General features: G+C 50.4%; 1 protein-coding gene across 2 annotated transcripts in view; it reads right to left on the reverse strand.

The window, feature by feature from the left end:
• GALNT17 (polypeptide N-acetylgalactosaminyltransferase 17) overlaps positions 1-16,732 on the reverse strand; it is a 500,518-nt gene that overhangs the window by 117,422 nt on the left and 366,364 nt on the right. Inside the window, exons 6-7 of one of the 2 annotated variants that reach the window (XM_089320671.1) lie at positions 6,436-6,553; positions 3,633-3,662 (exon numbers count right to left, since the gene is read on the reverse strand). In XM_089320671.1, the coding sequence (XP_089176797.1) occupies positions 3,657-3,662; positions 6,436-6,553 (124 nt within the window). In that variant the 3' untranslated portion in view covers positions 3,633-3,656. Of the gene's footprint in view, positions 1-3,632; positions 3,663-6,435; positions 6,554-16,732 lie in introns of those variants that run through there. The other variant, XM_008257969.4, reaches the window with a different exon arrangement.

The following is a 16,732-nucleotide window of genomic DNA, read 5'->3' on the forward strand; positions in this document are numbered from 1 at the left end:
TGAATTCAGGAGCTAAGAGCTTCTTCCGGGTCTCCACGTGGGTGCAGGGGCCCAAGGACTTGGGCCATCTTCTACTGTTTTCCCAGGCCATAAACAGGGAGCTGGACTGGAAGTGGAGCAGCCGGGACTCGAACTGGTGCCCACATGGAATGCAGGTGTTGCAGGTGGAGGCTTCACCTACTGACTCCCTTTAAGAATAGCTGCCTGGGCCGGCGCCGTGGCTCACTAGGCTAATCCTCTGCCTGCGGAGCCGGCACACCAGGTTCTAGTCCCGGTGGGGGCGCCTGCACCCCATAGGAGACCAGGAGAAGCACCTGGCTCCTGGCTTCGGATCGGTGTGCGCCGGCTGTAGCAGCCATTTGGGGGGTGAACCAACGGCAAAGGAAGACCTTTCTCTCTGTCGCTCTCTCATTGTTTAACTCTACCTGTTACAAAAAAATAAATAAATAAAAAAGAAAAGAAAAGAATAGCTGCCTGACGGGTCTCAGCAGGCTTGGGTGCTACCCTTTCATGCAACAGAAGACAATAACACCTATTTCTTTCCCAGCCCAGTGATCTGCTGGAGAAATCTAAAGCCATCCGATTCTACATCACTTCAAAGTTATCTCTCTGCTCCCTCTCCTTGGAGGATTTTCTTTTCTGTTAGCATTTAGACACGCTACCATCATCTGTCTTGTTAACAGTTTCTGATTAATATTACTCAGTAGCAGAAGAAAGCTTCCCACTTCTAATCTCACTTATTTCTTCCACCTTGGAAAGCACTTTTTCCCTTTATGGTATCGATCGTTTTGGTCAGAGGCAAGCACTTTCCATCCAAGCTACGGCTCCGGAGTCAACTCTGCTATTTGTCCCCTAAAGCTCAGGAAACCATTCCATCCTCCTCTAATCCCATGTCACTTCTTTACTTGTTGAAGTCAGAATTAGAAAGTCACAAAAAAAAATTTCAGAAAATAGATGGCAAGATGCAAGATGGACCTAGAGTTTTCATGAAAAAAAAAAAAAAAGATATGTTCTCATATTGAAATTTTTCCCTTAAAGCATGAAGATTTTGTGTCACTTCTTATAGGTAAATTTGTGTATGTAAATGTATAGGTGTACATTACAGAAAAATTATATATGAGTAGTGACCAAAAAATTCATGGAAAATGTGTATTATGAGAAAACCATGCATGGATTTCAATATTTTTTTTGCACCAAATTGAGCTTGTCTTTTAATCCCACTTTCCACACATTTTTAGACATCCCCTTGCATGTGTATATACATACATTTACAGAAAGCTATTGTTTTTTTCCAGTCGGTGGGAAAAGACTTCTTAAGAATGCACTTATTGGGGCCGGCACTGTGGCGTAGCAGGTAAAGCTGCCGCCTGCAGTGCCAGCATCCTATAGGGGCACTGGTTCGAGTCGCTGCTACTCCACTTCCAAGTCCATCCGACACCCTAATCAAGACAGGCACGGAGCAGCTGTGAGCTGAGCTGGCACAGGGAAGACAGTCAGGGAGCCATTGCCTGAAGGTGGAGTCCACTCTGCTGTTCGCACTCAGCCCGTCCATTAACCCAGACGCAGGGCGCGATTCTGGCTGGTGGCCCAGGGGCCTTGGCTGCAGGATGAGAACGAGGGACCCCTCCCTCCTGCAGGGTGGTCTTGCCTGCAGTTTCCACCATCACCACCAAGCTGTTGCGTCCCTTGCTCTGACCTTTCTGGCCAAGTCCCTGCAAAGCAAAGGAGCTCTCCTTTGTAGCATGGCAGTGAAGATTTGTAATCTGCTAAGAGGACAATTTTTTTTAAAAAAGATTTATTTATTTGAGAGACAGAGCTATGGGGGGAGGTGGAGACAGAGAAAGAAGTCTCTTCCATCCGCTCATTCACTTCCCAAATGGCTGCAAGGGCTGGAGCTGGGCCAATCTGAAGCCAGGAGCCAGGAGCTTCTTCCGGGTCTCCCATGCAGGTACAGGAGCCCAAGGACTTGGGCCATCTTCCACTGCTTTCCCAGGCCATAGCAGAGAGCTGGCTTGGAAGTGGAGCAGCCAGGACTCGAACCGGCACTCCTATGTGATGCTGGCACTGCAGGCAGAAGCTTAACCTGCTATGGCATAGTGCTGGCCTCAAGAGGGCAGGTCTTAAATGAAACCTTCTCATCTCACCCCATGGTAATGATCTAAAGGTGGTGGATGTGTTACTCAGCTCGATGGCGGTGGTGGCCATTGCACCATATAAATGTCTATCGAAGCATCCTGTTGTGCACCTTAAACAAAAGCAATTTGTCTATGTCCAGGATAGCTAGCAGAGCTGCTAAAATACACATCTATGGGGTGGATGAGGCCTCTTGGGATGCTTGCATCCCATAACGAACGGCACCTGGGTTTCAATCCCGGCTCCTCTTCTGATTCCAGCTTTCGTGGGGAAGCAGCAGCTGAAGTTCAATGGCAATAGGTCCCTGCCATCCACACGGCAGGCCAGAGTCAGATTCTGGCTCCTGACTTCAGCTTGGTCCACCTCTGCTACTGTGGGCACTGGGGCAGGGGGAGTGTGGTGTGAACCAGAGCAAAGATTTCTCTCTCTCTCTCTCAAATAAACAAATAAAAATAAATCAACAAGTAAACCATGAAAGCAAAGGCCTTTGTGAGTGTGGGAGAGATGAGTATCTTTTCCCCGTGGGTCTGAATGATGAGTTCTGTTGTCACCATCTCTGTTGTCCCCAGAGCACAACTGGCAGGGACAAACCTGGGAGGCGCCCTCCTGCCCCCACTAATCTCCCCACCTGCACTACCCCCCCCCCACAGGGACAGTGCCCGCTCCATCACCCTCTCCTGTCAGGGTGCTCTCTCACCCTGAAGGGGTGCCTGCCTTCTTGCCCCCTATAGAGATGCTCAAATCCCTCGTCTTTTTTTTTTTTTTTTTTGACAGGCAGAGTGGACAGTGAGAGAGAGAGAGAGACAGAGAGAAAGGTCTTCCTTTTGCCGTTGGTTCACCCTCCAATGGCCGCCGCGGCCGGCGCGCTGCACTGATCCGATGGCAGGAGCCAGGTGCTTCTCCTGGTCTCCCATGGGGTGCAGGGCCCAAGCACTTGGGCCATCCTCCACTGCACTCCCTGGCCACAGCAGAGAGCTGGCCTGGAAGAGGGGCAACTGGGACAGAATCCGGCACCCCGACTGGGACTAGAACCCGGTGTGCCGGCGCCACAGGTGGAGGATTAGCCTAGTGAGCCGCGGCACCGGCCCCTCTTGTCTTAAAAACAACATTAAAAGCAACAAAAGCTCCATAGTCCCTAAGCAGGCCCCCCTTCAGCTCCTTCCTCTCTCAGGTAAGCACTTGGAACAAATCAGGTGGATTTTGTATTATTTTCTCCTCTCATTAAGCCATTGAGCCACCCCAATCTGACTTGTCCCCCACTTCACTGCCCCTACTCATGTTAGTATTCCAGTGCACTTATTCAATCCTTCATCCAGCAAATTCTTTTTATTAAAAAAAAGAACATTTATTGATATGAAAGATGAGAGAGAGAGAGAGAGAGAGATTGTCCATCTGCTGGTTCACCTCCCAAATGTCTGCACACTCAGGTCGGCCAGGAGCCTGGAGCTCAATCCGGATCTCTCACAGGGGTGGCAGGGACCCCAGTCATTAGGCCATCTTCTTCTGCCTTTCAAAGAGTTAGCTCAACCCTGAACAGCACACAGGAAAGTGGGATTTGCAGTCAGGGAGCAGGGTGGGGCATGGTAGACGGAAAATCACTAGCAGGGGGCTGGGCTGGACTCCAAGCAGTGGATCAGCCTACTGCGCCACCACACCCACCCCTCACCTAATAAATTCCGACTGAGCCCTGGACCACACGCGTCTGGCAGGCAAAGCTGAATGAAAGACAAATCTGTGTCCTAGAGAGCTTGTGATCTAGTGAGGGAAAAGGAAAGAAAAATAATGCACACACACACACTCACACATACTCAGACACACTCACACATGCACACACACACTCACACACACTCACATACACACACACATTCACATACGCACACACACTCACATACTCTCACACACACACGCACACACACTCACACACATGCACGCACACTCACACCACACACACACACACAGACTCACACACTCACGCGTGCATACACACGCACACACACACACTCACATTCTCACACACACACACTCACACACACAAGCCAAATGAATTCTATGGTCTATTAAACCTGATGAGTGCTAAGGGGAAACAAAAAAAACAAGGAGGAAAGCACAAGGAGCAATGGGAAGATGGGATTGGGGCTGAAATGCACATATTTGCAGGACACAGATCCACAGGCCCAGCCCTTCAATTCAGTTAAAAACTCACGGGTGACAAACACATCAGCTAAGGTCTGAGGCTTTGCGATTGCTTAGCTTGTGGGAGAAGTCCTATGCGATTTCCACTGTGGAAAGCAGGAATCTGAGAGGGAGGGATTTTAGGACCCAGGGGAGATCCCTAATGCCAGGACATTCATTTCATTCCCACAGAGACATCAAGAGTAGAAGGGGCAATGCATGAAGTGTGTATACCTTACATAAAAGGTTTCTGGGGAAAAATAAAATAAAATAACAAATCTTTTCAAAACAGAAAAAAAATTCAAAAGAAGAGTAGATGCGGGCCAAACAAGTGCCTTAAAAGTATTGGAAAGTTAGTGATAAACGTAAATTAGACACAGCAGATGCAATCCATAGGGAGTAGGGGTTTGATACCGGGGACCTGCCTGAGCAGAATAAAAATGAGACTGCAATAGAACAGCATTGAACTTGAACCCTTACTGTTCATTCTGTCCCCAGCTGTTTCCAACAAGGCTGCTTCCCAGGGGCTCAAGTATGCACTAGTCCTGGACCAGAGATTGCATGCAGCCGGGTCACCTCCCAGCATCTTCACAGGCATGGAAGATGCGCCAGACAGGAGAAGCAAGTTCACTGCTAAGTGGTCACCGGGGCTGCAGCAAAGACTTCATTGACACTTGTTAAGCACAAAGAGGCAGACTTCGCTCAGGGCCATCGTGACGGGTGTGTTGAGACTACAGCAGTAGGTATAGGGATCATGGCTACGGCGGGGTTTCACAGTGAAGGAGACAGACTGCATTACAGTTGGAATAAGGCATGGACAAGTGGAATGCAGTCATGGAACAGGGTAGGGGGTGGCAGATGGAGAGACTAAGAGGAAGCATGAATGGTAAGGAGGACTCTGTTTTTTTTTTGTTTTTTTTGTTTTTTTTTTGACAGGCAGAGTTAGACAGACAGACAGACAGAGAGAAAGGTCTTCCTTCCGTTGACTCAACCCCCAAATGGCTGCTACGGACAGTGCTGCGCCGATCCAAAGCCAGAAGCCAGGTGCTTCCTCCTGGTCTCCCATGCGGGTGCAGGGCCCAAGGACTTGGGCCATCCTCCACTGCCCTCCCGGGCCACAGCAGAGAGCTAGATTGAAAGAGGAGCAACCGGGACAGAACTAGCGCCCCGACTGGGACTAGAACCCGGGGTGCTGGCGCAGCAGGTGGAGGATTAGCCTAGTGAGCCGCGGCGCTGGCCAGGACTCTGGTTCTAGGGATTCTTGCTGAAGACAGGCCCGGGTGGCCAGATATTACCTGGGAGAGGGAGATGAGGAGGTATCACGGGGGTGTGGTTCCTTGCTCAACTGGCTTAGCTGGGTTCTTACAGACTGGATCTCTTAAGGAAAAGTGCCGATGAGCCGACTGGAAGAGACCCTCACTAAAATGTGGTCTAGCAGAGAATCTGTGTCACCACGTGGTAAAGGAGTCCTCTGTCTCTTTTGCTGGGTTAACACTGATCACTCTCTGATGAAGACGTTGCAATGCACCAGTGGTTTCCAACTTTTGTTTGTTTACAATGGAATACTTTTTTTTTTTTTTGGAATAAAAATCTTAATCAGAATCCATAGCTGACTTGGGTGGGGGCCCCCCCTAACAGCCCCTCTGCTCTCCCTGGCTCCCCCATCCCATAAACCACCTGCCCAAAGCATGTATAGGAAAATGGTGAGCCCCCCCACCCCCGGAACATGGTACTTCCCCCGAAGTCTGGCTCCACAGGATTCTCTGATGTCGATGAACCATTAAAATGTGCAGGATAGAAATATTAATTTCAGGAGGTCACTTACTTCAGGAAAAGTTTAAGGCCAGAACAGAACTGGATGTGAGTAGGAACCGGGCTCTCCGGCTCACGTGCCGAGTAGGCTACCCAGGCGAGAAACACAAGTGCCAGTCTTCACAGAGCAAAAGGCCCAGGTTCCCCCTTATAGGATGAGTGACAGCCCTGCTGGGACGCCCTCCCAGGACTGGTGGAGGAGCAGAGGAATCTGCCACTCATCTGCTTTAAAAAGCCTTAAATACACCTTACGGATGACCACGCAGCTCTGTGCACTAACACGAATAAGCCAAGAGGCAGGGCCGCCATGCCACACACCTTGATGCCAAGTTCAATGTTCTCTCCTCCGTACACATCCATCCCAGGATCCAGGAGACCGATCTCCCCGAAGAACTTCCTGTTGACCACGAACGAGCAGCCAATCATGGCAGGTGTCCTGTGGGAGAGAGGAAGAAGTTGAGCTGTGGTACCTGAAACCCCAGAAGCTCTTTTGCAGGCGCCACGGTCACAGGCACTGGATTCTGCTTTAGCAGCTCAGGTTACTTCCCTGCAGGCCCTCAGCCCCACGGCCCCCTCTCTAGGAGGCTACCTTTTAGCTGCAAAAAGAAAACCACTGGGGTCCCAGAAATGCCAAGGGATGAGCCTCTTTGTAGACTGCCTGATGAGGACTGGTCTCAGGCGTCGCTAGGGTCTGTACACGTGGGAGTTGACCCTCACCGCACTCTGGTGGCAGCTGAGGGACAGGATAGGGGTCCACGGCAGTCTCAAAGAAGTGCAGAGGTGGGAAATAAGATGCATCCGTTGCATACCCCAGAGAGAAGAGATTCAGCATGAAGGGAAGCCAGCAGGGGGAACAACAGAAACAAAGGCTCAGTCTTGACACGATGAAGGGAGAAGGGGATCAGGGTGCTTTGCTACTGCACGGGGAGACTCAGAGGCAAAAGGATCCGCAAAAGGATCACTCACTACCAAATGGCAGAGAGACCCCCCCACCCCCACCCATGGAGAGTGGGGCTGGGCGGGAGACAGGAGAAGACGCCAAGTCTGTATTTTACCTCTGTGTAAACTGATACCCTTAATGACTTCTTCTTGGGTCGGCTCAGGGTACAAGGTGACTCCATGACAATCAGAGACAAAAGCCATGCTACATGACACGTGGGTGGATATGCAGGGATGGATGGAAATGCCGCATTAATCCACCAAGTTCATTGTCATTCTGCGTGCTGCTACATGGGAGCGTGCACCGCTCATGCTGGATGCTAGAGAGACTTTACTACCTGTTGTATTACAGCACGCGCTACAGTGGAGTATCAGCAAACCATTTACTGTGCCCTTCTTCCTGTTTCTAGATTTTTAAGGTGTAGGAATCACTGTGAAAAATTCAGCAAATATTTTCTCAGTAGCTACTATGAATTTTGTTGGTACTGGAGAAGATACAGGAATAAAAGACATACTTCAGTCAAGTGACTAAGAGTGAATAGAATATTATTATTGTTGTTGTTATTATTATAATCATTTATTGAGCAAAGCACTTTTCACACAGTGCCTCATGTAAGCACAGCCCAGAGCCCCATGATGGAGTTTGCATCTTGATGGGTCAGTCTGTGTTGACTTGGATGGTGTTAGATTTGGTTTTGAGTCCTGGGAGCTGGAGACGATGACATACGCTGTTCCCTCCTCCTACTTGGGCTCCAGAGTAACTTCAGAGCTGCATCACACAGCCAGAAGGGGCCAAAGACAGGAAGATTCATTCCTGGAGAGCTAAGCCAGCGTCTGCCCAAGCTACGGAAGCACATTAGTCATACTCCTGCTTGGGGCAGAGAGCAACACTCCAGGGTTCAGTGGAGTTTGCAGAGAGAGAGAGAGAGAGAGAGAGAGAGAGAGAGAGGACTGGGCAGCGGGGGAGGGCCTGGTGCTAACTCTGCTTTCTAGAGTAATTGTAAGCACAACAAGAGATGCTGCTAAGGCAGAACACCCTCCACAAAGCCTGTGCCTGGGGCATGAAGACATCCAATGGTGACAAGCATGTGTGATTAAGACTCTGTTCCCAGACTCTGCTTTCTAATCCCTCCAAGGCAAGCAGAACAGGGAATATCAAGCACCAAAAACTCCCAGGGTTCCCCAGAGACGGATCCAGCATCCACTTGCATCAGTATCATGCTGGTAGCTCCTTAGATCCTGCAGATTCCAGGGCAGGAGTATGGCACAGCAGTGAGACACCGCTTAGGACATTCAAGTACCTGGGTTCAACTCTGCTCCGCAATCCAGCTCCCTGATAAGAGTGCATGGGAGGAAGGAGGGGAAGGCAGCAGGTGATGGCCCAAGTAGTGAGTCCCTGTCACCCACATGGGAGATGTGAGTGAGTTCCCAGTTTGGGGCTTGGGCCTAACCCTGGCCTGGCTATTGAGGGCATTTGGGGAATGAACTAGGAGATAAGAGGTCTCTGTCTCTCTGCCTCTCTCTCTCTCTCTCTCTCTCTCTGTCCCTGCTCTGCCCCCCAGAATGGAAATGCAGATTCCTGGTTCCCACTCAGGATCAGGGTGTTGGATGCACAGAGCTGGGACCCAGGGGATCGGAGTTCGTGCCAGCAGAACCATCCTGGGGCGGCTTCTCGCTTGCTGCGTCAAGTCCTTCCTTGAGAGCAGAGAAGTCATCCCTGTAATTGCTTGTTGTATTCCCAGGAGCTGGTGGCTTGCATGACACAGAGCAGCAGGCGCTCGCTAAATACTGCTGAATAAATGAATGAACGATGTCTCAGGGACCCAGCGGGAGGCAGCTGGGGCTGGAAGAGGGAGAGGAGGAGGAAGAGCTAGAGACAGGAAGGGGAGGGCGAGACAGGGACGAGGCCGGGAGGAGGGAAGGGAGGAGGGGAGGCAAGGATCCCCAGCTGCTCTCTGTCTCTGCCAAGGAGAGAAGACAGGCTGCTCCCTCCTTCCCAGGCCCCCTCAACGTGCCCTTCAAAGGACACCTTTCCGTGTCAAGCGGTCTGATTTTAACACAACTCGGTTGTGTCCGGGTGCTGTTTTCCAGTTGTGAGTGGGGAGAAAAGAAGCCCTCACCAGCTGACTTGCCTTCCGCCCCCAATCTGTGCCCTGCCAGGCACAGCTCCGCATAGCACCTCCAGCCAGCATCCATATCAGAAGTCCTGGGAATGCTCACCATAGAATTGCAAGGACCCCTTCGGAGGACTTCCTCATTAAAGCCAGGCCAGGACTGGCAGCTGGCACGAGGAGGTCACGAGAGGCCACTGGTGGCAAGCCACGCCTCTGCCTGCATCCTGCATGGGCTGCCAGAAGCCCAAGATACGGATGCTCTGCAGGTATCAGAGACATCGAAGGAATGATTATCGCTGTTGTGACCCTAAAGGTCAGGCTCCACAGTGCCAGGAAGAACCTGACAGTGACCGGGGAAAAGAGAGACGAGACTGTGGCCGGCCGGCGTGGAGGTGCAGTGACACCTGCGCCCCGTATCAGAGTGACAGTTCCAGTCCCAGCTGCCTGGCTTCTAATGCTGCTCCCTGCTAATGTGCCTGGGAAGGCAGTGGAAGACGGCCCAAGTGCTTGGGTCCCTGCACCCATAGGGGAGACCCAGCTGGAGTTCCTGGCTCAGGACTTCAGCTTGGCCCAGCCTCAGCTGTTGTGGCCATTTAGGGAGTGAACTAGCAGATGGAAGCTCTCTCTCTTTTTCTCTCTCTGTAACTTTGTCTTTCAAATAAATACATCTTTATTAAAAAAGAAAGGAGAGGTGAGAACTGTCCCCAGGAGGAGGTCTCAGGAGGTGGCTTCCCTTTGGAACAGAGGCAGTGTGGCCCCACATGGGCTCCAAGGAGTCCCCAGCACCTGCCCAGCCGTGCGAGCCACAGCCGATGGCACTTTGGCGCCGATGAGATGTGAGCACGTGAGCCTACAGCCTCCTTTATCAAACTCCACTGCGCTCGCCACCATTCGTGCAAACGTTTCCATTTGAGATCATTCAAAAATGATCATCGTATTAAGGGACCTGCCAAAGTCTAATAGCTCTATTACAGAGGAGAAGAACAGAAATTAAAAATAATCACATTCATTGTTGCCGTTACAGAAAATACAAGCAACCTACACACACACACAATAGTGCCAGCTGAGACAGAGAATGATGAGCTAAGGAAGACAGAGAGAGTGAGGAGGGGGCTGGTGCCCCAGGAATTCCCACTGGGACAGGAGAGCTAGCTCTGTGCCAAGCCACCCCCTGCACAGATGACAAAGGCCCATCTGTGTTCTAGATTTCACCACCCCTCCAACCCTGCCATGGATTCGTATTCTCTGAGCTAAGTGCACCTCCTTGCTGGCACCCCTGCCCTCTCGCTTCCACTCCAGCCAGCAACCTGTGCCTTCCCCGGCCTGGCTGCTGCTCCTTCTCGGCCTAGGCATTGTCCGTGGAAATGTGTCCCAAGTTAGGCCTCGCACTTCGTTTTCCAGAAATGCCCTCCAAGAGACCCCATCCATCATCAACCCACATCTTGTCTGCCCTTGAAACAAATGTCTTTAGAAAAACAAAGCATTATGGCAAAAAAAAAAGAGAAAATATGAGAAAATCAACCTCAGTTAAAATAAAACCAAGAGGCCGGCGCCGCGGCTCAATAGGTTAATCCTCCGCCTTGCGGCGCCGGCACACCGGGTTCTACTCCCTGTCGCGGCGCCGGATTCTGTCCCGGTTGCCCCTCTTCCAGGCCAGCTCTCTGCTGTGACCAGGGAGTGCAGTGGAGGATGGCCCAAGTCCTTGGGCCCTGCACCCCATGGGAGACAGGAGAAGCACCTGGCTCCTGCCATCGGATCAGCGCGGTGTGCCGGCTGCAGTGCTCCGGCCGCGGCGGCCATTGGAGGGTGAACCAACGTCAAAGGAAGACCTTTCTCTCTGTCTCTCTCTCTCTCACTGTCCACTCTGCTTGTCAATAAATAAATAAATAAATAAAACCAAGAACTCTAACTGCAAGCACTCAGCTCTCCGATCACTATCTTCAGTTGCTTGTGCCATCACAAGGATCTTGCCTGACAGGAGATAAAATCGGATTTTCACCCCTTACCCCTGCCTTCTTTCAAGAGACCCTGTATTGTTCCCCACCCTACTCCCTGCATTCTTTTCCAGGTTTGAAAGCCCACGAGAAACCTGAAAAACCTGTATGGAGAAACTCACCTCCAACTACCCCATTCCCCTCTGAACTCTTAGCCCACCACCCTGAGATAGATAAGGCCCAACCCCCTGGGCCTGGGCCACATGTTGGGTCTGTGTGCACGCTGGCCAGGCCCTTGGTGTACCTGGTGCTTGTGCTGGGAAAAGTCACTGCTCCTTTGAATCCTCACACAGTTCCACTTGGCAGTTATAATTCTTAGCCCCATTTCCTGGCTGAGAAAACTGAGGTGCAGAGGGTGATACAAAGTGGCCAGGGGCAGACACCCCTAAGTAAGTGTGGAGCTGGGAGCGACCTGGTGGTGTCGCCTCTCAGACCAGATCATCTACAACGAGCAGCAGCTAAGAGCTCTCACGCTGGGTGGAATAAGTGGTCCCACTTTGAAGATTTCCGGGGACATGCAGCTGCTAAACACTAAAAATATAATTTGGGGAAAGGAGGTGGCTGGCTCACGTAGAATTCTCCACTGGCGCAGTTCAGTAATTTAATACTCAGGGTTCCATTTGCCTCGGCTATACATATAAATACCAAAAGGGTAAGTACCCCTGCCTTTTTAAAAATCAAATGCCATAGCCAGCACACAAAAGATCTCACGAGGAAATAGGACCCAAAGGCCAGCGCGCTTTGCTGTTTAATGGAGGTAGCGCTCTGCTCTCTCGCTGCAATGATGATTCACGGGGAAGCAGCAACTTCCTGCAGATTGGGGAGGGCGCCGTCTGGGCATTGAGCTCTTTCCTTTTGGAAGATAAAGGAAATGCTCCTCTCTCCTGGGCGTGATTTCTCACAGATGCAGGAACGCCAGTGGGGACTGAAGTTGCCAGCAGCAGGCTTGTCTCTCTCTGGCTGGCTAGCGGCTGCCTGGGCTTGTTTGAATAAAATACAGACCAGACAAGGAGCTCTCTGAGTGAGATGTTTTCCATAGGCAATTTCCTCCTTGTAATGCTTTTTGTTCTCTGCTAATCATATTTTCTTTCGGCTTTGGGGAGCTGATTTGCAGATAATCCTTTGAAAGGTATTTTGGTAAAAGCACAGTGAAGGGGAAATACATTAAGCCATTAGCAGTCATCAATATTTCATATATGCATATATTCAAACATGTGTGTGTTATATATAAAGTGGTTACCTTTCTTTCTTAAAAGATTTATTTATTTCTTCAGAAAATAGAGTAATAGGGAGAGACGGGAAGAGAGGGAGAAAAGGAGAGAGAGAAATAGAGATAGAAAGAAAGAGAGAGAGAGAGAATCTTCCATGTGCTAGGTCACTCCCCAGATGGCCTCAACAACCAGGTCTGTGCCAGGCTGAAGTCAGGAGCCAGGAACTCCTTCTGAGTCTCCCACGTGGACAGCAGGGTCCCAAGTCCGTGGGCCACCATCCGCTGCCTTCCCAGGTGCATTAGCAGGGAGCTCGATCAGAAGCCAGCAGGCAGGACCTGAACCAGCATTCCAATAGCACCACGCTAAGTAGCTTCACCTGATGCACTACAATGCCAGCCCCTAGGTTACCTATCTTGCCATGTGAGCCATGGTTAGGTAAGTATTTGGGAAAGAGAAAAAGACGAAAGAGCCGATGCTGGCATTAGCAAACCATACTGCCTGCTTTTGTCCAGCCAGAGAGTTAAGCATGATTTTTACACGTAGCCATTGTCATCGACATGATGCCCAACACTGAACCTCAGGGAAGCAAAATGCTAACCGTGAGAGAGAGAAACAGAGAGAAAGGTCTTCCTTTTCCATTGGTTCACCCTCCAATGGCCGCCGCGGCCGGCGCATCGTGCTGATCCAAAGCCAGGAGCCAGGTGCTTCTCCTGGTCTCCCATGCAGGTGCAGGGCCCAAGCACTTGGGCCATCCTCCACTGCACTCCCTGGCCACAGCAGAGAGCTGGCGTGGAAGAGGGGCAACCGGGACAGAATCCGGCGCCCCGACCGGGGCTAGAACCCGGGGTGTTGGTGCTGCAGGCGGAGGATTAGCCTAGTGAGCCACGGCGCCGGCTTACCTATCTATTTCTATTCATCAATTTCTCTCATCTTATCATATGTATATCTCTATCATCTCTATTTCTCCTTCTCAAATAATTTTTAAAGAAGAGTAAGATACAAAAAAGCAAGAAAAATGATGGCAAAGATAAGTTCAACATGCACAATGCAGGGTTTGATATATCACATATGTAACAGAGATAAACCACAAACTCAGCTCTAAGCTCTCTTGTACCTGCTGTAATTAGAATCAGTGGACTGATCGTTAGTGTTTCAAAGATTTTTTTTTTAAAGTAGACTTACTTGGCCACTAAGACATAAAAGAACTTTCTCTTGGTGAACAGTCTCCTGACACCCCTACAATGAGCTCCACACCCAGTCTCTACAGACCTCAGCATTGGCCCACGGCGCTTATCCAATGATAACCACTCAGAGCTTTTGCTTTCAGAACCAAAAGGAGGCCCAAGTCAGGACACAGCTCTCTGATGGCCTGGCTCTTCTAAGGGCTACGTTCAGGACAGACCAGCTCCGAGAGAGTAGCCGAATAAAACCATCTGATAAATTATTTGGAAACACATGAGCGAGCTTCTGTCTCCTGGAGGGTCTCTGTTTGGCCAGGTGCAGTCGTGGCCTTGCGAAGCGTTAAGAGGGTCCTGGTTGGGATGAAAAGAAAAGAAGAGAGTTTGTGACTGTTGTGATTGCAACACCAAAAAGGCTGACTTCTGAAAAGCTCTCCTCAAGCCAGGATTTCCAGTGTGTGAGCCAAGCACCGCAGCGAGAAGAGCATTTTCTAAATTCCAGTGCCTTCCTTGACATACTGAGGATGGCAAGCCAGGGAGCTGTGACACAGCCATGGCTCAGGGCTGCCTCACCTGGGAGCTGGCTCACCTGAGGATGACCTGGGATGCGTTAAGGACCCGGGCCTGGGCACACACCCAGACTCACTAATGCAACTGGTCCATACTCACAGTTGCAAACCAGCAGGAGAATGAACCATTATCATCCGGGAAGTTTCCAGTCCCCAAGGAGGCGGATTCTTCATGGGTTAGGAGCAAAGTCTACAGAAATGGGAAGACAGACAGAGGGCAGGCCTCGCCTGGGGGAGTTTTAGCCTCGTTTACTGCTCTGGGGAAAATTCAGGGAGATGGGTGAGAGGTTCTGCGAACAGGTTAGGCTGCTTCAAGAGGAGCCAGAGCAGGCCAGTATTGTGGCACAGCAGGTCAAGCTGCCACCTGTGACGCCAGCAACCCATATCAGAGTGTTCGTTTGAGTCCGGGATACTACACTTCTGATCCAGGCCCCTGCTGATGTGCCTGGGAAGGCAGCAGAGGATGGCCCAAGTGCTTGGGTCCCTGCCACCCACGTGGGAGACCTGGATGGAGTTCCAGGTTCCTGGCTTCAGCCTGACCCAGCGCCAGCCATTGCAGCCATGTGGGGAGTGAACCAGCGGGTGGAGGACCTCTCTCTCTCTCTCTCTCTCTCTCTCTCTCTCCTCTCTCTGTTTTTCCATCACTCTGCATTTCAAATAAATAGTAAATCTTTTTTTAATTAATTAATTAATTTATTATTTTTTGACAGGCAGAGTGGACAGTGAGAGAGAGAGAGAGAGACAGAGAGAAAGGTCTTCCTTTGCCATTGGTTCACCCTCCAATGGCCGGCACAGCCAGCACGCTGCGCTGATCCGAAGCCAGGAGCCAGGTGCTTCTCCTGGTCTCCCATGCGGGTGCAGGGCCCAAGCACTTGGGCCATCCTCCACTGCACTCCCAGGCCACAGCAGAGAGCTGGCCTGGAAGAGGGGCAACTGGGACAGAATCCGGCGCCCCGACCCCGGGACTAGAACCCGGTGTGCCAGCGCCGCAAGGCGGAGGATTAGCCTAGTGAGCCGTGGTACCGGCCAATAGTAAATCTTAAAAAAAAAAAAAAAAGAGGAGTCAGGGATAGGAAGTGGATTGGGTGGATATTGTGTCTGGAGCTGGAACAGGATCAAAGACCTCAGCTATGAATACCAGGGGATGTTCAAAAGATTGTGCAAAGATACAGAATTAAAAAAAAAGCTTATTTTGGTGCAAAAATACTGAAATCCATGCATAGTTTTTTTAATAGCGTGCATCATGAAGTTTTTGAAGATGCCTTATGTGCATGAATTTCAATTTTTTTGCACGAAAATGACATTATCTTTAAAAAAATCTTAATTTTTATTTATTGAGAGAGAGAGAGAGGGAGAGAGAGATATGTCATCTACTAGTTCAATCCCCAAGTGCCAATATCAGTGGGAGCTGGACCATGGCCAGAGTCAGGGCACAGAAATACAATCCAGGTCTCCTATATGAGTGGTGGAAGCCCAAGTACTCCCAAGATCTACAGTAGCAGGAAGTTGGAGCCAGGAGATGGAGTCGGGAACCAAACTCAGGGACTTCAATACGGGACACAGGTGTCTGAATTCCTAGACCAAACACCTGCTCCTAAACTTATCTTTTAATTCCATTTTCATGAACTTCTGCAGTACCTTCATACAGAGGGGACACAGGTCTACAGGTGGGAGGTGTGAACCCAGAGAGGAGGGGTACACCAGCGTCATCATCTCCCATCCCCACACAGCTGTGCCAGCTCCCCCTTGCTCCGGGGCAGGGGGGGACCTTCCAGGGGAACTGCAGCTTGTTCAAGTTCCGATGTCACTGAACAGCTGTCCTGAAAGAGATGGAACTTCCCCTCTCCAGTGAACGTGAGGGCCCAGACAAGTGGAAGTCAAAAATGGAAAAAATAAAGTCACCCGTCTTTATAGCTCAGTGGAGACTAACAAGTAAACCGTGCACAGGTGTCAGGGTGTGAAGAGGAATGCGAGGGCTCTAAAATGCCAAGAGAGACCTGGAAAAACAACAAAATGAATGAAGCGCTTACATAAGAAAAACAACTTTCCTGGAAAGCAATTTGGCAATCCGCCTCGTGCGTTTTAAAAATGTGCATGTTTTAGACTCAGAAACTCCACTCTCAGGAATTCATTCTGCAGAATGGCAATGACTTCTGCCTCTGAGAATGTCCCAATTGACCGACTTCCCAACCAGACACAAAGGAAGAAGCTGGACGCGATTTTTAAACGTTTTCATGCATCGTGCAAGACGCACAAAATGGAAGTGGGAGGTTGGCACAGCCGTTATAAGGTGCTGTTGGGGAGGCCCACATCCTGTATCCAACGCCTGAATTTGAGTCCCGACTTGGTTTCTGATTCCACTTTGCTGCCAAGGCACACCCTGGGAGGCAGCAGGTGATGGCTCAAATACTTGGGTCCCTGCTACCCACTTGGGAGACCTGGATGGAGTTCTTGGCTCCTGGCTCTGACCTGGATCAGCCCAGCTGTTGTGCACATGTGGGGAGTGAACTAGCAGATGGAAGATACTTCTCCATCTCTTTCTCTCTCCAGTGAAAGCAAATAAAAAGTTGACAGTTCAAAAAAGAAAATATAAAAAAAAAAAAAAGAACA

The sequence above is a fragment of the Oryctolagus cuniculus genome, chromosome 19 (assembly GCF_051225735.1).
Source record: "Oryctolagus cuniculus isolate XC-2025 breed Fujian yellow rabbit chromosome 19, ASM5122573v1, whole genome shotgun sequence".
Taxonomy (NCBI): Eukaryota; Metazoa; Chordata; class Mammalia; order Lagomorpha; family Leporidae; genus Oryctolagus; species Oryctolagus cuniculus.